Source organism: Sturnus vulgaris, chromosome 22 (assembly GCF_052056855.1).
Source record: "Sturnus vulgaris isolate bStuVul1 chromosome 22, bStuVul1.hap1, whole genome shotgun sequence".
NCBI classification, from domain to species: Eukaryota; Metazoa; Chordata; class Aves; order Passeriformes; family Sturnidae; genus Sturnus; species Sturnus vulgaris.
The window spans coordinates 787,164-815,161 of NC_142264.1; the positions used below are offsets into that span (position 1 = coordinate 787,164).

Consider the following 27,998-nt stretch of genomic DNA (forward strand, 5'->3'; position numbering starts at 1 on the left):
TGCCATCCCCAGCACCGCTGCTGATGGCATTGGAACAAGGCAGAAACGTCAAGGCCAGGCGGTTAAACTGCTCTCCTTTTAATCAGTTTTTACAGAAGAATACATTAATAATCACGTTAAGAGACAAGATGGGGTTCCTGTATACAAGATTGTGCAAGCTCGTTAATTTAGATTTATAAAGGCTTTACCAAAGAGGAGAGGCAGTACAAAGCTTTTCAATAGAGGTAAAGCACAATTAAAAGGTACAGAACACACACTACTAACTCAGCAGAGGTTAATTCTCAAGTAGTACAGGCTCAACCACGTCCCAGCTGTACCCAGACACGAGCATCCTTCCCCTGCACCCCCACTGCCTTCCTGCTGCTCCAGCTCTCCAGGCACACTCACTCACTCGTGCCAACACCCAGCTCTGCTGCCAGCAGCTCTGCCCCTCTCCTACCCCCTTCCCATGGCAGTGAGTTCTCCAACTCTGTGAGAATTTGGCTTAACAGAACAAGAACATTTTCAAGCAATACAAACCAACACTGTGCTCACCAGACTCACCCACAGGAAACAGCATCATGTTCGTGGCTTTTTTTCCTGAAGTTTATGGCAGTTACATTCAGCATTTGGTAGTAAAAGGTCTTCAAAACAAAAACTTTTAAACTCAAATCCTTGATAGGCCAGACACATTCTGATTCTCCTTAAAGAGGATTTTAAAAAGGTTTAAAGAGAAATCTCGCTTAGGAGCACAAAGGAATCTCCTAGAGACAAAAAACCCCAGCCCTTTCCTTTCCTCCTCTACCCAAAAAGGAAACCAGCACCTCTGTAACATTCCCAGGCACACACATGCCATTGTTCAATGTGGCAGCTCCTCAGAACGTGCCAACAATTGGTGCTGAGACAATGACCAAGCCTGAAATCCACTACTGTGACCTGCTACCAAGGACCTGTCCCTGCTCCACTTTGCCCAAAATGTTCCATTCCTCCTCCAGCGGCTGAAGTAGTTCAATTCACAGAAAGCACCGAGATTACAGCAACAGGCCCGTGGCTGGCACCTTTTGTTCTGGTACTTTTGGTCCTTTATGCAGTGTCTTTTCACCTTTGCTATTGCACATCAAACCTAACAACATCACTTCCTAGACACGGAATTTAGCATTTTAAAACAAAACATTACGGGACACTGGGAAAACAGTAAAAGGACATTACAGGCAGGTTTTTAATTCTTTGGAAAGCCTAATTCTCTAACTACACCTATCAAGGCTATATAAAGGACCTTCAGAGTAGGCTGGAAAAAAGAAGCAAAGGACCATCTTGCTACAAAAACTCTCAGCTCACCCGGGGCTCACCGAAACACCTACTGGTTTTAAAATAACTAAGTAACATTTTAAAAAAGACTCCAGTTCTTTTAAGTATTTTTCTATGCAGAGAAACCAAGTGATAAAAGCTGTGAAGGAAATGGTTCTTGCCCTTCCATAAAGGAGAGTGAACCTGAAAGCCCTGATGGTGCTGACCAGACCCTGTGAGCCAGGCCAGCACAGAAAGGCAGCACAGAGGGTGATCAGCCCATCCTGTGTCCTTGTGCCTTCTTCAGGGATCCTACAAATCCTCTCCTCAACCAACACCCAAACTGCAGAACTTTCACACATCAGTCTTAACATCTCAGATATTCAAGTAATAATTACATGTTACAGGACACTTCAATGGAAATGAATTTATATTGCTTTTTTGATATGATCTGGCCATATCTTCAAGGGCATGTTTGTGCTTTGCTGCAGGGCTGTGCTTGCAATATTGAGTTACATGTTCAGCACCAAAAACCCATCAAGGCTAAATAACCAGAATATTGCAGTGCTACACAGACTGAGACACCGAGTAAGGCAGATCAGAAGAATTCTGTTTTGACTGAGTATTGCTCCTCCAAACAACTGAGTCTCTGATAGAGGAGAAAAAACTATAAAGAAAAGGAAAAGGTTACCATCCCACCTTCTCACCTGTGATTAGTTTGTTAAAACTGCTAGATTGAGTTGTTGAGAGCCCTAAAAGGAAAGTTTCCTGATTATGCCTTGACAAGTAGCACAGCCAAATCAAGCACTCAATATTTTACATAAATTGCTCTAATTCCAATTGACCACGATTTTCCCAAGTACTAGTTGCTTACAGGTTTTAATCATCAAAATGCACACACACAAAATGAACCAATTGTGTTTTGAAAAGAAAGTGAGGAAGATTTTGTTTTCTTTACCACTCACAGACACCAAGTCTTACCACATCCCTCTGTCAGAAGTGCAATGAACACTCTGGAAAGAGCAAGAAATAATACTGACATGAAAAAGTTCAGTGCTCGCTGTCCTTTTTCACTGTATTGAAGGTGAAAAAGAGCAGCAAGTGCTTATATACAGCCAACACCCACTGGCCATGCCCCAGACCACTTCACTCATGAAAAACCCACATGGTGTTGTGCATAAAAACCTCTTTAAATTGGTAACTGTCAGTTTAAGGGGAAGGCGGGGTGAGAAATCTATAAAACACCCTGAACTGATGTCATGATATGTTTCATAAAGAACAGTGTTATATTATTTTAAAATATTTTTTATGAACAGTAAAACTTGCACTGCTGCATAGCAGACAACACGAAGAACATTTAGTAAAAACATTCACTGAACCCCCTGGCATATGTATTTAATGTCACTAATCAAAATATATATTACAGCCCAAGGTTCTGTTAAGGATCTCTGTTTGGGGTTTGTACAGTATACACAATAGCTCAGAAAAAATATTACAGTAAGGTATTTTATTTCTCCTTTTTATATTAGACTTCTCTATTGTAACTTACAGTCCCTCTCCTCTATATATCCAAACCTCTGTAACACCCTAATGCCCTAGCCAAGAAATGTTCAGCTAGCTAATAAGCCCTATTATAAATTCCAGTTTTAGAAATTTCAGTCATCTTAATTACATCTTAATAAATAGTTCAGTTTGCCCTTTTTAAATCTTAGCTTTTTGAGGAAGTCCTTTTGTCACCAAAACATGGTATGTCACAACCTGTTAGAGGTCAGAGAGGCTTTTGCTTGTTTATTCAAAGGATAGTAAGTCCAAAGATACTTGCAATGCATTAAATATAGTTATATAATATTTACACTGTCCTCTCAGATTTTAAATTTAGGTGAAATATAACTGATAACTGATGTCAGCTACTACAAATTTTCAGTGTGGCTGGTGTTTTCTTAATAAAAGGTGTATTCAACTAGAAAGTTTACTACGTGGCTGCCCTGGATTCCTCTTGTTTCAGTTTTCTGTTAGAAATTAAATGAAGTGAATTACTCATGTGAATAAGAATTCAGGAAGAAGGGTGGTGGAGAAAGCATGAAGAATTTTCTGAATGTTTTGAGATTCTAAAATACCTGAAAACTGTGGTCCCTTTTGCAGTGCCAGTATCTAGAGGGGAGAAAAACGCAACCCAAAGAGAAGAGGAAAATCTGTTAAATTAATTAGATTAGTAAAGGTGTGTTTTAAAATGCCTCAGTTCTGTACAGTATTTTACAAGGAAAAGTCTTTTCTTCAGCTTTTGCAGCTGTTGTACATTCTTAGAAACTCCTCTCCTGCTCCCAGTGTGCCTGTGCTGTCCCAGCTACTTGCGATCGTCGATGGTTTTGATGAACTCCACGGCTGCTGTGAACTGCATCCACCAGTAGGACTCCTCCCCAGACAAACAGTTGGCATAGAAACTGCTGATGTACTGCACAGTGGACAGCAGGCAAGGGGGGTTTGCCTGGGGTGGGAGAAGAGAGACACTCACAGCTTGTTTGCAAAGCTCGACATCGACAAACACCGCAAGACACAGAACAGAAACACAATTCCCTTTGTGCAGTGATCCTCATCCCACAGAGGATGTAACCTGCCCGCAGGGTAGGGACTGTTTATCCTCACCAGCCCCACTTCACATGCTCAGAAGGCATCAGGTTTGATGAAAGGAACATTTTTCCAGTAAGGAAAAATGACTAGCAGGCCAAGAGAAAGAAGGGGAACACTGGCACAATCTGTAAAAGTCATCAGGACCTCAACACATGTACAGCCTGTTGTTTCAGCATCTTACACATCAGACCATTCTCCACTCATGTCAAAAAAGACCAGCAACACAACCAACAACAAGGCAGTCCTGGTCTGGATCTTGGTCCTGAGGACAACATGAAGCAGGCAAAGATGACAGATGCTGGTGGACAAATCTCAAACTCTATTCCACACACAACATCTGCACCCCAATTTCCTTGGTTCCAAATGCAAAGTTTGCTTGGATTCAAAAGCTGGAACTCTGACCACATTTCTGACACTCCTATTCAAACCCTGCTGAATCAGATCTGGGTTTGAGCCTGGCCAGCTCCCCATGACCCACAGACATGATCCCTCCTCCTAAATTTGCTTATAACAAGAATTAACTGGGGTTTGTGATCTCTGCAAAAGAACTCACCTTTATGAGGACAAAGACCAGAACAGGAACAAAATCATCTGCCCCAGGCACGGAGTCCTCGTTGGCCAGGCTGAGCAGGTTCATGATGGTGGAGCACATCCTCAGGATGCACTGCACCTTGTCCCGGGGCGTTTTGTAAGCGCTGATCGTGCGGATCTCGGACTGCGCCGACGGCCACGGCGCCTCCCGGAGATACACCTGGGGAAAAACAACCCAACGTCACTTGGCCAAGCCACTGCCCTGCAGCACAGAGCAGCTGAAGGAACAGGAAGGTCCTGCCCATTCAGAGAAATGGGAAGCTTTAAGGTAAGATGAGTTCAAACTGAAAGAGAGGAGATTTTAGTTGTATATATGGAAGAAATCCTTTGCTGTGAGGATGGTCAGGCCCTGGCACAGGTTACCCAGAGAATCTGCAGCTGGGTACAGCCACAGCATGGCTACAGTGTATTTCTCCTGCAGGATATTTCATCTGTCAGACAGCAAAGCAACTCCTCTAAGTGTAAAACAGAACAATCCCCTCCCCATCCCAATCCCAGTCCAAACCTCAACACATATACAGAAGCAAAGGAAAAGAGTTGTTACCTCAGGTATCTGAAGTGCCTTGTGGTTTGCAGTCACTACTTTGGATAACCTCTGTATGTGCTCGTGAAGGACCCTGAAAACACAAAAAAGAAGAGTGAAAAGTAAGCAGCAGCCAGCCAGCTGAGGAAACTTGTTTCGTGTTAGATAGGACAAGAAAGACCTTCAGGAATGTGGCCCACTGACGCCAGGTCAGTGAAGATGCAGAGGATTGTTCTGTACAGCCAAGAACAACCCCACATCCTCTAGAGCATCCCAACAGCATCTAGTCTAAACCACAGGAACCCCAAATGCATGGAAAATACCGAGTGAAACCAGAAAATGGACCAGGTCCAGTCCTGAAACAGGTTTTGCTCATTCTCTCAGCACACACACTTGCAGACCTGACAGTCTGTATCCCAAATCATTACACTTAGAATTTTTTTTTTCTGTTCCACAGTTTGTTACAAACACATTTGCACATGATGCTAAAGCCCTTCCTTGTTCTTTTACAAAATGTCCTGAAGGAAAATATGAATTTGTGTGGCTGACTCAGACAAGTCTGTCAGAGGAGGGCTGCACAGATTCCACTGCACCAACTGCAAAAGAGAAAACAAGTCCTTTGAATTCCATTAACTTACTGGTCACGCAAAATATCTCCATCCTGATTGGGGTAGAAGGCGAGTTTGAAAATGCGATTCATCACACTGCGCTCGATGGCTAATTGTGCATCCTGGAGCTGCTCCTCACTGGCATTCTGCCATATGGCATCCTGAGCCATGGCCCCATACAGGAACTGCAGAAAATCCTCCACTTGGGCTGTTTTATCATCTGCTGCTGTGAGTTTCTGGAAATCTGATAAAAAGGAGAAAGAACATTCGCTAAAGCAAAAAAATATTCTTTCTGATAGGTTTTTCAGGCACATTTAATGTGCAGCACTAATATGTATGTTCCAGGAGCAAGAACTGACACCAAATTCCTTACGTGCTTCATTTAGTCAGATAAGTGCACAGAGAACACAGAACCAGTTTGGTATAAGTGGCTGTTTTGAGTTTTCTCTGTCTCTTATGCTGTGATATTTTTGAATCTTTGATTCACTTGATTCACACTATTACTGCCCCCATATCTTCTAAGGTGCTGCCATAGGTTCTGGACTAAGAATTGAATGCTACAACTTAATTTATCATGTATCAGTAGATATAAAATAATTAATAGCATTCATGCTTCTGCCGTAGGGCACATAATGTGATTTAGCATAACTTTTTTGGCCAAGAAAGATCAAATTACCTTCATTCTCTCAGCCCATGAAAAATGCAGACAATTACCATAGCTTAGCTGCCACAACATACTGTAAAGTCACAGTAATCTGTCTGTTTAGCCATTAATTCACCATCTGAAATTGAAGTAATTTTAGGAATCTACTCCTAAGATCAAAGGACATATTTTAAGATATTAACCCAAGTCAGCATCTAAATATGGAGTAAAGGAATATAAAAACTTTGGTCTGCATTAATCTTACCTTGAATGAACTCCCTTATTTTCTTTTCCTTGCTCTCCAGCAGTAACCTCACACAGACTGTAGTGAAGTATCTGTTGGCCACTTCTTTATCCCTCAGGACCCTCTGCAAGAGCCTCTCCAGGTGTGCCTGTGTCGTCTGCAGGCCTTGGCGACAGCGAGTTAAATAAGCGATGTACGGAGCTCTCTTCCTAAAGCAAAGATTCACATCAAATTCATCAGCTTCACAACAGACACACAGGCTAACAGCTTTACAAACTGCTGAGTCCTAGTGCAAAGGATTCTTCCACCTGCTGCTTTTAAAACAAAACAATGCCTGAATTCAGAAGTTTGCCTCGCGTGGGTGAGACAATCCCATCCTTTTGTGGGGAAGCAGAGATGCAGCAACCCGGTTTGGTACAATTTAAAACAAAAGGGATCCTGCCAAGGTGCTGGTGAATAAACGCAGGAATCTGGGAGCCCCCTGGCGAGGGGACAGGGACAGGGTACCTGTAGTCCTCTGCGATGGAGGCCAGCAGCTTGCGGCACGTGCGGTTGTCGAAGCGGCTCACGCAGCGCATCGTCTCCTGCAGCTGGGCCATCAGGTTCTTGTCCTGCAGGTTGATGGCTTCAGCCAGCTGAACTTTCAGGAAGCACACGATTTCATTGTCTAATGAAGAATAAAGGGAAAATATTAAGTAAAAGAAATGGAAATAAAATATATTTGAGTATGGGAAACACATCGATGGTTTAAAAGAAAACTTCTGTATGTTAGGCAATAAATGTTACTTTAGAACAATTTAATAAGACTTTTTGAATTTTCCAGTTATCACTATCTTATCTAGCATTTAGAACCATTCTGAAATGTGAAAAGGACCAGGTAAGGTGACATATTCCCCTGTCTGCAAATAAACCTAGAGTGAATGAAAGGATACAGCACAGCACATTTACACTAAGTCAACATAAAGACCCAGTAAATCATTCAAGTAGCACAACTCCCAGCAGCACACGTATTTTGAGAGTCTGTTCTATGGCTTCAGGCTCTATATCTGTGATACTTCATTACAAAAAAAAAAATCTTAGACCAGGCTGAGATGGCAGTTTGTCTGTGGAGTAAGAATGAAAACATTCCAGGGGCAAAAGGCAGCCTCAATATTTATGGAAAGAGAAGGGACCTTAAATGGTGCAGTACAAGTGCCATTACATGGGGACAAGGAGGGACACACACAGTGCAAAGAGCCTTTACCTTCAGGGTCTGTGTGGTCTGGGAGACCATTCCTTGTTGAATGGGTCAGCATCGGGAGGGCAACAGAATCTGCTGAACAAAGAGCCAATCTCAATTTCTTCTTTGCATCCCTTAAAGAGGAAAAATATTTTCTTAACACAGTTGCTGAGAGGTCTGCTTCTTCAGTAAGAAGTCTTTACTTTCTTTTTTATTTAATACTGCCTAGAAGTTATTTAACATCATTTTAATATACAACTTTGTCAAGACTTTAGAATATCAGCTCTTTTGATACAGCACTATGTTCAAAGGGATTTTCTTAAACACTGAATTGCTCTGTCCTCTCTGGTTACAACATCCTCCTTCATCAGTGGAAATATGACAGTTTGAGATGCTTCAAAATAAAACCACGTAAAAGTTTACAGTGAGTCTGTATCAAGATTCTTATGGGAACCAGTCACACAGCTTCAGCTTTTAATTCTACTTTGTGGGTAAGACAAAACCAGCAAGTCTATTTACCTATAGGAGAAAGCAGAACCTTGTGGCTGTGCTACTTGACTTGCAGAGTCTGGGAGGTCGTCTGCAGACATGTTCTGCAAAGCCTCATCCCGTGGGGAGTCATGCATGCTCTCACCATCCCCAATTGCCTCTGTGGAAATGAAAAACACATTACACCTCAAGACAGGAGGCAGAAGAAGAAACCAGACTAATTTTCTGCTTGTATTCTAAGGTCAGGGAGAGAATGGAGACAGCAAATAAACCAGCTTGTTCTGGATATATGAAGAAAGACACATTAAAACATACAGCCTAGAAACTCCTAAGAAGAAACTGCAAGTTTTGGAAGGCACTTCTTCAGTGCCACTTAAAACAAAACAAAAAACTGGTAGGAGATGTGCTCTCAACAACCAGCTCCCTCAAGGGCAGTATGAAAGAGTTGTCCTTGGGAATACTGATTTAATTCCCAGCCTCTGAGGGACTGTCCCACAGATCATTTGACAAAACATTCCTTGTTCAGAGCTCACATTGTTCAGCTGCTAATACTAACATTGGTCTAGAACACTGAAGTGTTTTTATCTTTAAGGAGCACAAACCACGTTGGTGGTGATTACAAAAGCCAGGTTCTCACCTGCACTGTCGTAGTTCACTATGGCTCCTTCACTGGGACTTGCTCTCTTGATTGCATTCCTGTATTTGTCTAGAATGTCCTCAGCAGCTTGTGCCTGTGCACTGAGCCTTGGGCTGGGATCATCTGGAAGAATCATAAAAAAAACAACAGGAGTTACCCTGGTGTTGGGCCAACTGAAAGCAAACACAAAAACTTAAGCCTACACATTTGGACTCTGTTTTTAGCCATATCAAACAAAGAGCTGCCTGTGTCCCATGCAGCCCAGATTCAAATGTATTAATAAAGTCTGAAGCAAACCAGAAAACAAACAATACAATCAAAGTGAACAAATGAAGTCAGATCCTGAACAGATCCTCAGCACATTTATACTGCATACACAAACGGCTTTGGATATTTGAAGAATTCTAGAAAGGATCAGGCAAACAGAAAATGAAACACCCAAGTCCAAACCATGTTTAATTTAACACTTAAGTAACTATTAGAGGACTGTGTGTACAGCTATCCTCACAGCTCAGCTGTGACAAGGACAGGAGCTCTATAATGAGGGCGGGGGAAAAGTGAGGCCTTGAGTTGAGAATCCACTACATGCAGACAGACATGTGACAACTTAAAAACAGTCTTTGAGTCAGGAAATCTTTATCCATTTTTCTATTCAAAATGCCAGCTCTGAACACGAACTACAGCAGCACATACCTGTCTGTCAAAGCTACCTGGTGGGCACTCTGGAGCTCCAGGAGGCACATTCTGAGAGAAAATTACCATGATGGTTTTATTCACATACCTTGAAGCGTTGCGTATCTGTCAGGCACCATGTCATCTTTGTCTTTTTCTTGTTTTTCTCTCTTCCTAAATGGAATAGGAGCTGAAAATGCAAGGTGCCTCATCAAAGACTACTCTGAGATAATGGCCAAATAGCAGAAACTTTAAGGAAGGGGCTAATGCAGAAAATTTTCATCAAATCAACTTCCATAAAAGCATAAACTCATCCATGGGGTAGAGCAGAACTGTACTGTCATCATCTATAGCCAGCTCCACCTTTAGCAGACATGAGGTCAGGCAGAAGAGTTTTGCCTTCCAGGTACAGCACACTCTAGGGAACTACTGGCCAAGGGAGTGAGGTAGCTTCCCTTTTTTATTTACATATTTATTTATACTTTAACCATAAAAGTGGCTAAAGCTGTAACAAAGGCAGTATGAACTCTGACTGAAGGACCAAAGACAGAGAGACATGATCCTACCTTTGGGCATGGCAGACACAAAACGTTTCCTCCACCAGGGCTTGTTCCTGTCAGACTTCTCATCATCGCTGTCTTTCCGTTCCTCAATCTGCAGAAGGGCAGAGTCTACATTTGAGCATTTACCAAATCAAGTGTAAAGAGAAAATTTCTCCTTCACATCAGCTTTTGCTACACTGACTGTAGAAACAGAACTACATTAGAGCACAAAGAGCAGATTCAGTCAGAAATATCTCTCCTAAAGAAGACATTCTGCAAATGCAAACCCATAGCCACAAAGAACTTAAATTTCACTTCTTTCTTTTTTAAAGAAAATTAATTTTCAGGCTGCTGCAGCAATTTAACACTACAATGAATCTGTTCCTGAAGTACTACGAAATCCAGTAAACCTTATCCAGTAAATTAAAAAAAAGCCAGATCCATTTATGCCACTCTGAACATCTGCAGCTTTATCTTATAAAACATTATTGGCCAACGTTTCAAGGGTAACAGAAGTGCGTTGTAATGCCTTGGCTAAAGACATTTAATTCCAACTTTCTGGCATTAGATGTGTAGTTGAAGTGGACACGAGAGACAAAAATAAAGTGATGAAGAGAAGCCTCACCTCTCCCCTGGAGGAGTCCTTGCTGGGAGATGAAGATGAGGACTGAGAGGCGGCCGCCAGGGCTGCTGCCCCGGGGCTGCTGGAGGCCATGGGCAGCTCCCTGTCCTCATTGCCAGCTCGTCTGTTCCAGCCAGGATCACTCATGGGCCTCCTGACCGAGGACACGATGTCTGAGCTCCTGCTGCGCACCAGCCGCTCCGGGTAGGAATGTCTCTGCTTGAAGGCTTCCAGGTCGGCTGGAACCAAAGCGTGGGACCCAAAGTTTGGCAGCCGAGCCTCGTTACCTCCCACAGCTCCTTCCAGGATGGGGGGGTCTGGAGGTGGATGGGAGGGTCTTGCATAGTGCACTTTAGGCCTTACTACAGCTGACACACCTGTGGTCACAAGCAGAAAAGAAGCCACACACATTTCTTTTAATGTTATTCCGAATTACCTGGTACTAGCATAGAAGCAATGAAAATGCCTATTTTTAAAACAAAGTTAATCTTTATAACTCACCCTCATTTGAGGACAGAGGGTCAAATAATGCAAGCAAAGAATCTGTCTGAGAAGGAGGAGATGTCAACTGACTGGCTCCTGAAATACAGACAGAATAAAGTTAGTGCTGTTCCAAAACTGCCTCCAACATGAGAGACACTGGAAAAACAGACTGCAGCAACAAAAGTTTACAAAACTTATACTGCAAAGTATTTGCAAAGATATTCCTGTATGGGAAGATCTCTGTAGTACATTGAAATGATCAAAGAATCACATCACAAAAAATGGGGAATTCTTGAGGAGCAGCCCAGTTCCAAAATGCAAGAGGACAGTCAATGTAATCAAACCGAATTGGGGATCTTTGATGTAGTACTGCAAAACACTGGAGCCTCTTGGTCAAACAAATGTAGCACTGGCAAATAAGGAAAATATTAAGCTTAGTCACCAGCATTTTGAAACTGGGGAGAAATTGTAAAATTTAAGTATTCCATAAATGTCACTTGTTTTTATGAGTTATCCCGATAAGTAACTTACCATGGGCTGTTTCATCCATGTCAGGACTTGTTACAGAATCCTTTCCCCCAAAGTCAGAGCTACATTCAGACCTGAGATCCTCAATCTTGTTAGGAATATCTTCAGATGTTGCACTAATACCTTACACATAACAAAAGAAGAATCTGTAATAGTCTTTCAGAGAGCGAGGAAGCAAAATCCTGAGGCTGTTAAAATGCTTAGTGGCCAGTGAGTAATCAAGTTCCAAATACAGTAGCACTTACAGACACTATGGATTTATATACTCATAAAATAACAGTTTATTTCTGCTCTACATCTTTAAAAGTGTTACCATAGCCATGAATGCATTCTGACAAGGGGCATTAGAAAGACACTCCACCCTTATATACTTCTCAAAAAATTAAGAACTAGAGCTATGACTTATTTAAATAAAACAAGTTGTGATAATAAAATTAAATGCAAGAAAGTTTGGAATTTTTTCCAAAGCAACACTCTTCAGCTAACCACTGCTATTGCAGCACAGGGCATTCACCTCTCTGCTGCCTTTTTCATTTCTTCCGTGAGATGAACAAAGAACCACTGCTTTGAAAATTCCAGAATGAATGCAGGAAGTTATTTTATGAGTGAAGTGATGTATAAACAAAGCACATGCAGCAAAATGAGTGCTGACCATGCTGTGATAGAGCAGCATTGTCAGGCAGAGACACACACCTGACACCACGCTCAGGCCAGGGGTGCTGGGCCGGGAGCTGACCTCCCTCACATCTGTGTCATCAGATGTGCTCCCCAGCCCAGAGCAGCTCTCCAGCTCTTGGAGCCTCTCCTCCTGTTTTAAATCTGGAGCCTCTACAAAAGGGAGACAATGGAAAGTAGAGAGAGAAAGTATCATTACTCAATGCCATGCTCCCTAAGCATTCACAAGCAGAAGGAAGGGGTGGGGGTGATTTAGTGTATGAAGTTTTAAGGCAACTCAACCACTTCAGCAAGAGTTTTCTTATATCCTTTGGTAGAGAAGGCAGGACTCTGCACAGACAGTAATGCTCTGTCTGCACAGCCACGCTAAGGAGTGTTTACTATTTTAATTGTATTTCTTAGACAACAAGATACAGTCACATCTTCACTAACCAAAGTAAGCCATGGTCCTGGATAGCTCCTACCACAGGGAAGGAAAGCAAGCACAAGTCTGCTTTGCAAACCCCTCTCTTCCCTTTCAGACCTCAAGAATTTCTTAAGTAACAGAAGTCTCTCCCAATGCTTTCCATCTTCTTTCTGCCTAGGAGCATTTTGTCCCTTTAATCCTGGAAGTATTCACAAAAACTGACTTAAACCTAGGACAGTAACTTCTTGGAGAAAGAGGAAGAGGCCATTGTTTTGAACTCTATGCCTCTAGAAGAGTCTTAGAATCATGCTAAAGAAATAAGCAAAAACTGCCCGATTCTGACCTGAATCACTTGGTAATACTTCCACACTCCACGCCTCACTTGTGGTTTCTGATATGGTTGAACCTGTGCAGGGATCAAGCAACACGGATCCTGAACCTGGCAAACACAGCAAGCTGCCTAGCATGTTCTCTGCAGCTGCACCTGCAAAAGTAAAGCCGGAGCATATGGCTAGAGCTGGGCCTGGGGAGTCAGCTCTAGAGAGAAAAGTAAGAGCACATCTGAAGGGTCCTTAAGCAATCAGGAAACACAACGTTGAAAAGAAACGAGTAACTAAGTACAGTCCAGGTCATGCACACAAAAATCCTCCTAGAGCAAATCTCCAGTTGAATCTGTGGAAATGCCCCTGTTGAGGGAGGGAGGAGGAGGAGGAAGAGGAGGAGGAAGGCTCTGCAGCTCAGGCTCCAGAGCAGCACAGGACCTGCCCAGAGCACACCCATTACCTGCAATCTCCTGCAGCCGATCCTCGTCGATGTTGGGGTCGAAGTCACTTCCCAGGACATCTGTGCTCCAGGTCTCACTCACAGTTTCTGAAATATCTCTGTCATCAGTCAAACCCATCATGTCACGGATTTCAAACTTACGGAGCTTGTCATCCAGGTTATCCTGAGTTGTGGCTGTGGAAAAATAAACAGCTCTTGGTTTTCTGAAAGGCTTCTCCAATTACTGAAAACCTGTAAAAGCACAGTAGGAAAAAAATCCCAAACAAACAATCCCCTAATTCTGTCAGGTAAGGCAGGGGGTTAAAGGAAGGCCTGTAAAGCACCATTACACCATTCAGGAAATGCTGCCTGAAAACAATTTGAGACATAAGAAGCAAAATTTGGAAGTACACATGGTAATCTAATCACTAAATTGACAGAAAAAAATAAATTAAATGTAGTGCTACAAAGACATTGATACAATGCCTGTAGAGGAACAGGATCACAGAAAACCTGAGGCCTCCAGGCATCATTCCAGCCCAAAGCCCCTGCCCTGGTCAAGGACACCAGGCTGACCATGATCATGTCCAGTCGTATTTTGAGCATCTCCAGGCTGGAGACACCACAACCTCCAGGCAACCTGTTCAGTGTTTGACAAATGGACATTAAACAGAAAATCACCCAGATACTTCCAGACTACTCCAGTCCAGATCAGTCTGTTCCTGAAGGGAAGAGCTTTATATCAACCAAAACTTTACAAGAAGTTTCTTATAAAGGACTTAAGTGTCCACATTCCAGGCAATTTCCTTTTCCTAACAACAAAGAATATTTCTTGGGAGAAAAAAAAACCAACCCAAACCAAAACCACAAATAAATACGAGAGCGATCACGCAAGGAACATTTCTACTTTTCTCCCCCTTGAATTAGTCAATTTTGCACCCTCTTTCCACAAAGATTTCGGCTTTAGCATCTACAGCAGCTCAGGCACTTGTCAGAGAGAACGGGCACCTGCCTTGCTCGTGCTCCAGCAGCTGCAGAGCCTCGACACCGTTGCTGCCCGAGGGCCCCGCGCCCAGCTCCGACACCGACTCCCCCTCCAGATCCAGAGAGGACACAGAGTTGGAGCGATTGGAAGGGCCTGAAAAAAACAGATTTCACTTTAATTTAAGTAACAGTATTAACGATTCAGGATACAAAAACTCACTAGAAAAATAAGAAATGAAGTAGCAGTTCCAAAACAAAATATTGAATCTCACCACTACTGTACTTAGCTGTAACTTAAAAGCCAATAAAGTTTGTCTTTGATTTATTTACTTGTTCATGAATTTGTTTTCTTATTTTGAGAAGAGAGAGAGCAAAAATGAAGTTATGGAAGTTATACAAAATAATGCAAAAGTGACGTGTCCGAACTTCTTCCATCCCACAGACATCTGTGCTTTGTTATGTCTGAGGTTCATACAAAGGAGCTGTGCAGAAACTGTTCTGAGATACGTAACAGCTGATTAGAACATGATGGAAAATCAGTCTGAGAAGTCCAAGTTTAGAGCTAAGTTAGATTATCTTAATAACTAGTACTGCACATAAGTTTAAAAAAAAAAATCCAAAAAAATCCCTCTATTTTCTCTTTCTAAACACACTTTTTCTTCCTGATTCTCAGACTCAGTTATGTCTTTGTAGGCCAAAAGTTTGCTCCAGGCTGTATTCTCTGAACAACTAAGAAAGAAGACAGGCTCTCAGAGTGAAATAGCACAGCCTTCAAAACAGCAAAGTCAGGATGCTGTATTTAACACACCTTCCTTTTACAGTTAAGGGGGGAAAAAAAACAACAGAGCAACAAAACTTCTTCAAGACTTAAGCAGCCCTTCACCTTCAGATATTCCTTCCAGATTATCACTGCAGAGGGAAAAGCGCAAGGTTTTATCAGGTTTACCATGGAGTTTGTTCTCGTCGATGGGGACATCTCCCTGCCCGCCATCTGCAAGCTGCATGTTTAACACCTGCAGGGTGGGAGGAAGAAACAAGACTTCATTAAAATATATATATATTTTTTTTCAGATAATTAAACAGCAAGTAAAACATTGGAGACGTGTTGTTAACGGAACAAACTTCTAACGTTTTGTTCGAAAAAAGACAACAACCTCCCAAGTCAGAGCCCGGGGGGAATGCAAGGAACGACCCCATGGACATCAGGAATGTCCTGATAACAACAGAGCCACAGCTCCTTCATCACCCCCAGAGCAGGGCAGTACAGAGGAGATAATCCCAGCCACCAGCAGGGAGCAAAGCTGGGAGCAGCAGCTGTGCTACAGCTGGGGAAAGAAAAGGCTGGAACACCAGCCCTGCCCTAGGAACAGTCTGCAGGCACTGGTGGCACTGGGAGCTCAGCTCTGCCCTCACAGAACCTGGGCTGTGCCTTTCATGAGCTGCCAAAAGCATCAGGATCAGTGCTCCAGTTCTGCCACTCAGCTGCCTCCCTGACTCCAAAGGACAGGGCAGGCAGAGACACAGCAGTTCCTTAATGCTCAGAAACAAGAGCCCAGGTTCACTCTTTATCTTTTTAAGGGAGGGAAAAACCCACCTAACAAAGGCCAGTTTGAAAGCTACAACCCCCAACTCACTAACACAGAGTAAGGATTTTAATTCCCATTCCAGATTTATTACCAACACTTAGCTTTGCAGCCTCACTGCTGTGCTATTAAAGACAGAGGCTGCACAGCTCAAAACATCTGAGATGTCATTGATTCTGGATACCTCGTTTTCTGACATCATTCCTGGAGTAATCTGTGGACCTGTCCCCAAAGAAATCACCAGCACTTCTTCTGGCTGAACTTCTGGAATCGTCTCCTGGGAGGATCCTTCATGATCTCCATGCTGGTCCATCAGCATGTTTGATCTACTTCTGCTTCGAGTGGCTAAGAAAACATTTTAAAATATCCACATAAGAAAGCTTTTCTTCCCAGTTTAAGGAGGAAAAAAGAGACAATACAATGGAAACATAGAACTGTAGTGTTTTAATTAGCAATACACACTAAATAAATTTTTAAAATCAAACTTCTGAAAGGTGGAACTGGTGTTTAAACTTGAGTACTGCCCTATGAAAAAGAAAACTTTCAACATAAAAGCTGAGAAGCAGAAAAACAAAGTACACCGTGGCCTGTTTGCCTACAGCAATTCAACCTATTCCAATCACAGAAAGACCTTTTATACATTATATGAGAAAATTAAGTTTGTTGCCAACAAAAGGTCTAGGTTTCTGTGATTCAAAACTCAAATTAATTTGTGTAAAAGGCTTTTCTCCTAAGAAGTAGGAAATCTTACTCTAACAGGTGTCTCAAGCTCAGACACACAATACAACATCAGGTGGTTTACTCTGATTACTTTGCCACTCTTAAGTCCTCTTTTCAACTGGCCTCAGATTCCCACATCTGGCTCCACGGAAGTAAAAACACCCACATGAAATAAAGAATGAAATTAAGAATGGCAGTATGACACCAATTACTTCTTTATTTGGCCCAAGGAAAACAAGGCAAGTGTGCAGAAGTCACAGCCAAATTCTGATTGTCACACAGAGGGGTTTTTAAAACCCACATGTGCACAAAGTGAGATCACACACTGCAGAAATCTGCAAAGGGAACGGATTGCCAGGGAGGCCCAAAGGCATGCTGAGTTATGGGACATGAGTCAAAGTTTCACAGAAGAATGGAAAGAGGGCATTACCCACCAAAAGGGGTTACTAGAGTTATGTGAGCTGACAGATTGGTAGCAGAGGGATCCCAGGCAGTAATCGCTGCCAACTGCTGTCCTGGAGTTCGAAAGCATTGAAATGAAACAAAAGAAACAAAAACTTTGAGCAAAAACTATTTTATACCATGAAATAAATTGCTGTAAAGTGCCACTACTTCAGGGGTGCAAGACCAGAACCATTCAGAAGCAGAGTTAAACCAACATGAGACAGGTTTGTTTTGGGGGTGGTTTTTGGGTTTTTTTTGCCACTTATTGACCTCTGTATATTTTCATCCTTTTACACACCAACACAAAATCTCTTAAACAAAAATATCCCACGTGATCATATTCACATAAATATGCACTGAAGAACAGTATCACATTTCCTATTTTAAAAGAAAGTACTATTAATATGGAAAAATCTAGACCCAGAAATACTATTAAAAAAGAAAACCCAACCAAGTTAAAATTGCATTCCAGAATAGTGACAGCTGGAATTAGAGTAGGCAAGGAATGGAGAAAGGACAAACCTTCTGTTCTCAACACATACTCTAAAAGTGCTGCTTGTTCACCCTCCTGCCCATTTCTTCTCTAACAAAAATGTTCAAATTATTCTATCTCACTAATTAAATGCCTCTGCTTCCATCTTACTACTCTCCTAAGCAATTTTCTCCCTAAATCTGCTTCCCACCTTCAAACCTTTCCTTTATTACCACTGCCAACCACCTCCATTATGACTTCCAACCACTCCAGCAATTTTCTCCAGTTCAGGCTGGAGTGATGAAGGTCATCCACCACATTTGAATTAGACACTAAGGAAGTTAGCTGGTTTTCTATGCTAAAGAAAATTCTTCAACATCTACACAGAAGAAGTAGGAACTGAAGGTGTAGGTGAAGAGTAATCCCAAATGACTGAGAAAATGGCACAGAAATGCCCAAGGTGTCAGAAATCCTGCAGGAACTGTGCTCGCTCTCCTTACCTATGGGCAGGCGATTTTTTTTGTTAGCTGGAGTCGTTGCAGGAGAAAGCTGGGGGGTGTTATATGGAGTCATTTCAAGGCTGCTGCTTTTCCCTGGCTTGTTCTGGGGTAAATTTGCCAGCAAGTTTTCCAAAGCCATCCGATCCTCCTTGAGCTGATCGCTCGACATCACGTTCCGCATGAAGCCAACCTAAAGACGGACAGTCGGTGTGGTAAGGACTGCAGAGCACACCAGCCAAGGTGGGAACACAAGGGCCCAGGCTGGCACTGGCAGGCTGGCACTGGCCCCTTGCAGGAGCAGCAGGCTTTACCAGGGCAGTGAGCTGGCTGTAGGTCATGTACACCACGGTGCGGCTCAGCCCCTCCAGCAGGTTCACGGCCGACATCGGCGGCGTCTCGACCGCGCGCCCGTCGATCACCACGTCCAGGAAAGCAGCAACACAGCTCTGAGAGAGGGACAGCACACAGGGCAATCAGACTCCATCCTCTACAGTCTGGGGAGAAACTTATGGCAGCAGTTAGGTAGTTTACAGAATAATTTAAGTTTTGCTTCCTACTTCTAAAATCTTAGGATAAAACGGCAGATATTTTTATGAATAGCAAGCAAGGAAAGTGTGCAGTTACTTTAAGCATTTCCTTCGTTCCTTTCCTGCATTCCACAGTGTAGCTTACTTAAGTGTCCTCTTACAATGTAAGGGAAAAAAATAACAGCAATAAACTGGCCCTTCCTGAAGAATCTGCTGAGCACAGACGGAAAATGAAACAAGGAAGCAACAACAATATCACTTCTAATCTGAGTGAAAATGTTACTTGTACAATAAATGTGTAGCTTTGTGTGGTGACTGTGTAACAACTAGAGTCACCAAAAGCTGGAAGGATACAAGTTTACCAAGGATGCCAACAGGTTTTTAAACACTTGACACTCTATCAAAGATCATCAGCTTCACTGTTGCTCTGATGAATGTAACTGCTCTATGGCTATGGATGATTCATACTAACAGGAAAAGCTGAAATAAAAAAACAAAACTAGGCAGAAAAGAAAGAGAACTAACAAAATACTTGCACTAACAAAATACTTGGTGTTAAAACAGACATTATACTAAGGTTGTCTTCAGATCAAAGGGTTTTGTTAGGTGCAGTTGAAAAACCACAGGCAGCAATTCAGTGTTTCACAGAATCCACTGGCTGGGGTGGGAAGAACCTTACAGACCATCCAGTGCCAACCTCCTGTCATGGGCAGGGACACTTTCCACTAGACCAGGTTATTCCAAGCCTTGTCCAACCTGGCCCTGAACACTTACCATGCTCAGTCGAAAATACCATTTCATTTAGTTTTTAAAAATATTTTCTTTTAAGAACTATTCGGTCAGAGTAGAACCAAGAATTCCCAACCTTTAATTCTAGTACTCAAGATTTTTTTTTCCCCAGCTTTGTGCAGGATTTAATCTGCTTTTCATTACATGTAACTTGGAAATGAAACACTTAGTAAGTCCTCTGCAAAGTCTGAGAAAGGAGGCTGCAGAAGGATGTTGACATATTCACCAAGTCTTGGATTTTTTCAGCCTGGGTTCTTACTTTGTCAAATTTAGCGAGGTTGCTTTTTGTACGTGGATCTCCCTCCTCAGAGCCTGTCATTGCCAGCTGCTGCAGAAGTCTCCCAACCTGAAATTAAAAAGAAGTACACAGAATAAGCCTTTCAAACCATGATGGACCTGATTATAAAAAATATCCAAAAATCTCCTCCAATCTAAATCCTTTTTCATTTAATACTCCAAGGAATACTTCTGATTGAGTGGACAGAGATTTGTGCTTGCTTTCAGGGAAGAAAAAAAAAAATGCAAGAAGCTTTAGGAAAAAGAGCAGTCATTGCCTTTAACAAGAAAATGTGCACACACAGTAGGCTGTGAGCATCCATACTTCCCCCTCCCAGGAACAAAGCATGTTTTGTTTTTGCAACACGTCAGAACTGAGAGTTGAATCTAGGTCATCTAAACCTAGAGATTTTCAAAGGCTGCATATATTTCACTAAGGAAAAATAGCAGGAGGGCTAGCCCTTATTTCAGAGCACATATCCCTTATTCATCTCCAACTGCAAAACAAGCCTCAATTTAAAGAGTTGCCAACTGCTCTTCTACAGCACGTGAGCAGTGACACAGGAGAGGATTGCTGCTGCATTTCAGAGAAACACTGAGCAAAACTCACCAGTGTGATTGCACTGTGAGAATCACTCCCTGCTCGTTTTGGAGAAAACAGTAAAAAGCAGGTTTTGTTCCTCATGTGGAGAAACATCCTCAGTCAGACAAGTGTTGCTCAACACCTTCAGATGACTCCTCGATGTAATATTAAATTGTCCAAGTGTTTGCATAATGACAAGAACTGGTCATGAGGGCTGGAGAATGCTCCAAGTAGAGCATTGGGTATTATTGCCACAAAACAAGGGGTTTTCAGCAAAGTATTTAATTATTTTCTGCAATACCTGGTATAATATTTCACATTAGCAAGAACAGCACAACATCCTTCTTCACATATTCCAGAATTCATCTTAGAGTCATTTTTATGCCTTAGCTTCCATCCCTTAAAGCAGCTTTTATAAAGGATATTTGCAACTCTTCTAAGGGATACAAGAATACATGCTATCAATTTTTTCAAGTCAGTATTTTAAGCAAACAGATAAACATTGGAGCCTGCCTTTTCAGCAACAATTAACATAAATATTTTGTTAGCATTAATTTTATAAATAGGAGAGACAGTACCTTCACTTTTACTGTAGTAGCACCAGTTCTAGAGGGAAGAAAAAGGCCATTTATATATTTTTAAGACTGCCTTACTGTGAATCATACCTGCATCAGATTAAATCTTGCCACCTCATTGATAGGAGCATCAGAAATGATGCCATACTGCTCGGGGTTGACGATGGCAGGGCAGATGAAGCAGGCCAGGAGCAGATCTGTGCACATGGCTCTGACCTCACCAACCTCCAGCCTGTCCACACACGACAGCGTTTTGTACATCTGAGACACAATCCACCTCAAGCTGTGAGGAAAACAGTACGTGTTTTGTTTGAGATAGCCAATGAATTTGTTGACCAAGGTCACCAGCTTGGCCTCGTTGGAGTCAACCATTTCTTGGACTCTCTGCTTGAACTTCTCCGTGCCTTTCTCTCCAAACAACTTTTCCTGCTGTACTGGGGAGAATCTCTCAATTAACTTGTTTGCATCGGTTTCCAGGTGGTCTTCATCTTCAACCAGAAGCTGCATGATTGGCTCGTGTAAGGTAGCAGTAAGGAAAAGTTTTGCAGAGAAGAGTCCTTCAGAGAAAAGCTTGAACAAGATGCTGAAGGCACAGGTGCCTCGTCTCAGCAGCCTCCTGGGGTTGTCACTTTCCTTCAGCTCAAACTCAATCAGGTACCGGAGCACCTGCAGCAGGTAACTCTCGTCCTCCTGCATGATGCAGTTGCCGTAAATGGAGGTGAAGACTGTGTGAATGACACCCTGGGTGTTGTCCTGGTTGAGCTTCTCTCCAGCCACCAGGCAGGATGCAATAAGCCTGGGGTTTTCTCTCAGTCTGTTCAGGAATTCTCCATAAGCAGTCTCCTGGAACCCCAGCTGCTTGTATCCATCCACAAACTGTGTGTCCTCCAAGATTTTTGCGTGCTGGCAACATTCAGCAGGAGAAGCTTCAGCACTTTAAAGAAAAACATTGAAACAGTTTAAGTAACTCTTAAGTAAACAAACTTGCTAAGAGATGCCACATGATCTATCTATTAACCAGGCTGCCACAGAGGAAAAAGGTCTTCCCAGAGAGTTACTACAAATTATTTGCAAATTCTGGAGAGTTTGTTCTCATGAACAGAAGCAAAACAAACACAGGGTTGGTTTTTTTTTTTTTAATTGCTTCAATGTCCAGCAAGTAACTTTTGGTGTAAGATTCCCTAGCTGAGGCTTGCCTTACACCCTCACTATTTTTCTTATCAGTACAGCAAAGGCCCGAGTGGCAGCAGCGTGGGGATACCTCGTGATGATGAGCCTGTCGAGGTTGATGCGCTGCTGTTTGGAGATCCAGGCTGTGCGGTAGAGCCGCTCCGCCGTCTTCAGCACGTCGGCGTTGAGCCGCTGGATCAGCTGCTTCTCCGAGGTCACGTACAGCCGCTCCTGCTTCAGGTGGTGTGCCAGCGTGTGGATGTCCAGCTTCACCATGGTGGGCAGAGAGCGGGCAGCACAGCAGCCCTGGCACACACAGAACAGCACAGGGGTCAGCACAGCAGCCCTGGCACACACAGAACAGCACAGGGGTCAGCACAGCACACCTGGCACACACAGAACAGCACAGGGGTCAGCACAGCACACCTGGCACACACAGAACATCTGGGGTCAGCCCCAGCACAGAGGGAACGAGTCCTGCCAGCCCCATGGGCAGCCAGCAGAGCAGGGAACGCTGCTGTGCCCCTCCTCAAATCCCCATCTCCACCGAGTCACTCTCCCCTGATGCCAGGAGCTCCACTCTGTGTCACACCTCAGGGACACTGGCACACAAGCAGGTGGCATTCTCAGCTCGCCCTGGTGAGCAGAACAGGAGCACAGCCCTGCCACAACTCCTGGCCACACCTCAGGTACACGAGGTGGGAACCTGGCCTCTACCCTGGGGACATGTGGCCCTTGCTACAGCTCAGGTGACACAAGTTCAGGGAGATGAAGACGTGCCCCCATTCCCACTCCCTGTCTGGGGAACTCCTTCCTCCTAAAGCCCAGCCACATAACCCAGCACTACCCAACTGCTGGAATCTCTGGCCTGTGACCTCTCACCTATACACCAGAAGCACCAAGCTCCCAATGCTCCTCTTTTCTGCTAAAAAAAACCAACCAAACAAAAAAAAACCAACCCCAAACAAACAAAAAATTACTAATTAAGACAAAAACCGACCAAAACACAAATCAAGGAGTATCAATACCCAGATAATGCAGTAGTTGGAAATAAGTTTAGAGACTGCTCAACAGTAGAATTCATTCAGAAAAAATTCCACAAATATTTCAATTCAGAAGAATATTTCTTTGGGCCATGATTCAAAAACGTTCGTTTATAGAGAGAAAAACTGAAACAACCATAGGGTTTCATAGCACATCAGGGGCTAAAATCTACACAAACTACTATTTTGTATGAACGTATATCAGTTTTAACTTCACAACTACAAAACATCTCAGCAGAGTATTGCACCAGACAAGACATATTCCAAGAGCAAATCCATCTAAAAATTAAGTTTTTGGGAGGAGAAAACCCCGTCAAGTGCATTAATACTGACAAAGGAAAGGGTACAATCATGCAGATGATGGAATTGATTGTTAACTGTTTTATGCCTTCCCCACCAGAACTAACAGCCACACCAGCTAATTTGGGAAGGACAAGGCCTTGATGCAGATATGCTCTGTAACAGATCATAAAATCCCTGTCGTGTATCACTAACGGAGATGTCAGAGGGCTCTGCTGAGGAGCCCTTCAAAGCAGTACTACAGTCAAAATAAAAACTTACTTCCCACAACCTGCAGTGACTCTGGACAAGCCCTGCTTCACAAACCCATTTAGATCATGCTTGAGAAACCACAAATAATGTGCTAGAATACCACGTGCCGGCCCAGTGCTCTCCCCTGCTAGTGTTTTAAAGACCTGTATTTCACTGTTCAGCAGAGCAGGAGGTGATCCTTACTGAAGAATACAGATTAGCTCCCTAATTAGGCACAGGTTTCCCATTTGTTGGGTTTTTGCAGCCTGACAACCAGGTGCACTGACAACCATCACTGCTCCTTGTGTAATTAAGTTCTTTCATCTACAGTTTTAACCTCTCAACCAGAAGCCAGGCAGACACGAACAGAGAAGCTGTTACAATGCAGTAAAAAATTGCAATTTCATTACACCTGAAGGCTTAAAGGCCGTTCCTAGTAAACACAGGAAACTGGGTATAAAGCTCCTTAAAAGAAACCCCAAACTCAAAAAGACCCCAAACCAAATTCAGCAGCCCTAACCAGAGGCTACAGCTGATGCATCCAAAAACGAGATTATGACAGGAACTTAAGGATGTGCTAATTCAGATGTTTTTAACTAGGACAGTCTCTGAGAAATGATTAGAAGTAGAAACATTGCTGTTACTGCCAAAGTTCTTTGTGAAACAAATAACAACTTCTTGCAACAAATTTATTTTTAGTCTCAGAATTTAAGAGCTTGAAAAAAAAAATTAAAAAAAACAGCAGTAAACTTGCTACTGCCTGCAAACATAGTAGTAACCAGTTTTCGGGCTGTGAGCTACTGCCATCAGCCAGGAAAAATAATTCGAATCCATAAAAACACACACAAACATGACATGCATTAATCCACCTGTCCAGCAAAAAGAGGTCAGGCTCCTGCATTGTACCATTTGTGATGCCACCTGAAAAAAACTGACAGCAGAAACATCACCCCTACTTGGAAAGTGAGGTGACCACTCAACAGAGGAAAACTTGTGCCCGTCCTCATGAAGAGCATCTCAGCCCTTGCACAGACACTGAGGCCCTGAGAAGCTGTGGGAAGTTGCCAACTGCTGTGCATTCTGATTTTTCCTTTTAAACTAATTGCCTCTCTGAACACCAGGCCCAAAACAAGGCTCCAAAGAGCACCCTTAACTGCATCTGTGCTGCTAAATATACTGGTCCTGTGACTACCTGATAACATCCCTTCAGTTGGCCACTACCCACGTGTGTGCCTTATCTGCCTCTGCTGCAGAGCACCCAAAATAACGAAAGCAAGAGGAGAATTGATTCAGAACTGAGCCACAGCAGGTTACTGTGCACCACTGCTTTGTCAAGAACTGTGAAAATCCACAGGATTTTCCTGTCAATCCACAGGAAGACAACTGCATTACAGCAGCTTTCACCTTATGTACAAAGAAATGGGATCAGCAGCTTCCTCAGCTTGGTAACCTCCATAAAAATCCAGCAAGGATTGTTGCTGAGATCCAGCTCTGTAGAGAGGAACACCTCATCACTGCCTTCCACCAGCTTTTAAATGAATTATTCTGAAGCCACACACACAGAGCAAGCAAAAGCACAAACAACTCTGTCTTCACCTCTGGCAGACACCTGAGAACACCAGAGATGTAAAGCAGCAGTTACAATACATTACATTTCAATACATTACAATACAATGCATTTCAGCAAGGCTCAGTGAAGAAAACCCAAAAAACCCAGCTGGGCAAGATGCACATACTATTCCTCTCTTCAGACACTGGTATGACCAACACAGCTTGTCCTGAAAGAAGAAATTATTGTACCACTAACACACGTACCTGACACTCACTGCTCCTCCCCAAAACCTCTTCCCTTTGCAACAGCACAAAAAGACAGTGGCTGCATCCTCTGACCAGGCTCCACAAGGTTCACTCTGGAGCACTTGGCCAGAGCCAACATTCAGTGCTGTGCCACGGAACAGCTCCAGAGCAGAGCCTCTGCTGCTCCAGAACCTCGTTTGTCTGATTACCTTATCAGCTGCTCATAAATAAAAAGGTGCCGGTAATTATCCAGCAACCTGGTTTATGACTACCATGCACACACCTGGAATGGCAGATATCTGTACACAGCTGTATAAAGCAGTCACTTTAGGATATTTAGATATCCAACAGCCTGCTGTGGCTGAAGGAACAACAGATATTTAAGACTGTGCTGTGTACACAATTTTCAATCTTGGAATTTCATGTTGATATGAAAACATTTTCATTTTCTGTCAGTAATTTCGAGACTACTCAGGAACCTACAAGTAACTGTGACACAGTAAGAGCAGCTCAGCACAACAACTCAAACAATTTCCCTTCGTGATGCTCCACATATCAACAAAAAAGACTGCATGACCTGACAGCATCCAAGATGCCTTGCCCTGCTGGCAGCACACGTTTATTCAGAACCCAAGGCAGTCTATCCTTTGATGAACACAGGACACAGAATGCTTCCTACTCTTAAAAGTCCTGAATTTTCAGGTGCTGAACTCCACCTTACTAAGTGTCTGGGTTTGTTCAGTGACATACAGGAACCAGTCACATTTCTGTTGCGTATTTCTGTGATTCAGTTGACAGAAAAGAGATTAAGTAAAGTGGTAAATACTGCTGCTACACCAGATCCTTCTTCCTCCTGTGTTTCCTGCTCAGGGTTACTTGCTCCTCCTCAGTCTCACTACGCAAGACTCAACTTCCAGAGCAAGTTTGGGCACATCTAATGTAGGCAGGGCAGGGCAAGGCAAAATCACTCCATCGTGCTGAAAAAATGACTCCCAAGCAAGTCTGAATGACTTCCAAGCTAATTCAGCCCTGATGAAGTACCTCTTTCCTCGTTAGTATTTATAGAAGCCTCTCACAAGCCTTATTTCTTTACACAAGCTAACTGCCTGTCTCCCACAGTTGAGCTAAAAGAGCTCTTTTTTTCAGTAGGATGGCTCACCATGACCTAGTGCTCACTGCTGAACCCTCATGTTACAACACCCACCAGTTCAAATACACTGTCATTTGTGTGACACACAAAATGCAGGTACACTGTCTAACTGACATTTATAAGAAACTCATCCCTCACGTTTGTTTCTGCCCAGAGGCTGCTCTCAGCATGTCCATCCACCTGCACCTCATTTCTCGTGCCCCATAATAGAACTCATCAGCAAAGCACAGCATCAGCTGGCTACCAAATTATCTATTATGGCACTGCCATGTTGCATAAAACCAACAAAAGCACATCATCAGGCTAAAATCTATTCCAGTTGCTTGTGATGCTAGAAGGTGGAGCTCCCTTTAGGTGAGGGTCACATTCACAAACTTTTAGTCAGAACAAGTGCAGAACTTGAAGCTGCTCAAACTGACAAAACCAACCTGTTCCCATCCTGTTCTCCTGAGAGCAGCTCCCTTCTCATCCACCAGGAAGGGCAGCTGCTACTGAGGAGAGCATCTTCTCCATGATCTGACAAATCTCACATCAAAACCCGTGTATGGAGCATCTTAAATATTTTGAAATCCTTCTCGGCAGCAGCAGTTGAAAAGCATTTCCTGAAGCCACCATCCTGCTGCTTTTACAGAGGATTTCACATTTCACATACTGCCCGCGCCACTTCCCCTCCATCCTCTTGAAATTGCAGCTTCTACTCGTGAGTCAACTGCATCGTCCACCAAAATAGCACTTTACCTATCAGTAAGTGTAGTGTCACATGCTCGCTCCGAGAGCTCCATCCCGACAGCTCTCAGGAACGCGGTATCATGACTTTGCAAGAAAAAAAAAAAAAGCCTGGTACTGCCTGGATCGAGTTCTCCAGCGTTAGGGGTACCGAAAAGGGAAGTCGCCACACTCGTCAAGTTTCAAGTTTTAAACCTACACGACACAAAAGCCATGAAGGAGACGCGGCAGCAGCGGCTCCCGGAGCCGCGAGGGCCCCGCTGCCAAGGGCTCCGAATTCCCGAATGTCCCCGCAAAGGGAGCGCCGGTGCCCGGAGCCACCGGGCGGGCTGGGCTGGGGGAGAAGGGCACAGCCGAACCCCCGAGCAAACCGCACCAACAACTTCTGCCGTCGCCCCCGCACCGCTCCCCCCGCCTCCCGGGCGCTCTATCGCGATAAACCCACCCGACATACCCTGCTCGGCTCCGTCTCTCCTCGGCTGCCCGCCTTCCCTCTCGCTTCCCTGCAAAAACCAAAGGGTTTTGTCAGGCCCCGGGCCTTCCTCCTCCTCCCACCGCTCCCTCCTCCTCCTCGGGGGAGGAAGCCGAGC

General features: G+C 43.5%; 1 protein-coding gene across 4 annotated transcripts; it reads right to left on the reverse strand.

Moving 5' to 3' along the window:
- Positions 1–62: 62 nt before the first annotated feature.
- Positions 63–27,998, reverse strand: GAPVD1 (GTPase activating protein and VPS9 domains 1). Of its 4 annotated transcripts, none has more exons than XM_014880036.2 (27): positions 27,863–27,998; positions 22,253–22,467; positions 21,082–21,925; positions 19,817–19,903; positions 18,553–18,687; positions 18,242–18,431; positions 17,260–17,340; positions 16,290–16,450; positions 15,469–15,535; positions 14,551–14,676; positions 13,560–13,733; positions 13,120–13,260; positions 12,389–12,523; positions 11,699–11,818; positions 11,186–11,263; positions 10,688–11,061; positions 10,087–10,174; positions 9,630–9,710; positions 8,849–8,971; positions 8,242–8,371; positions 7,747–7,856; positions 7,011–7,170; positions 6,525–6,712; positions 5,647–5,860; positions 5,030–5,102; positions 4,448–4,645; positions 63–3,751 (listed from the first exon to the last, which is right to left on the reverse strand). In XM_014880036.2, the coding sequence occupies exons 2-27, from the start codon at positions 22,435–22,437 to the stop codon at positions 3,611–3,613; spliced, it is 4,404 nt and encodes a 1,467-aa protein (XP_014735522.1). In that variant the 5' UTR covers positions 22,438–22,467; positions 27,863–27,998; the 3' UTR covers positions 63–3,610. The 4 variants fall into 4 exon arrangements, with proteins under 4 accessions (XP_014735522.1, XP_014735521.1, XP_014735525.1 ...); XM_014880035.2 differs by having other exon boundaries at positions 15,406–15,535; positions 27,863–27,911; XM_014880039.2 differs by lacking the exon at positions 17,260–17,340.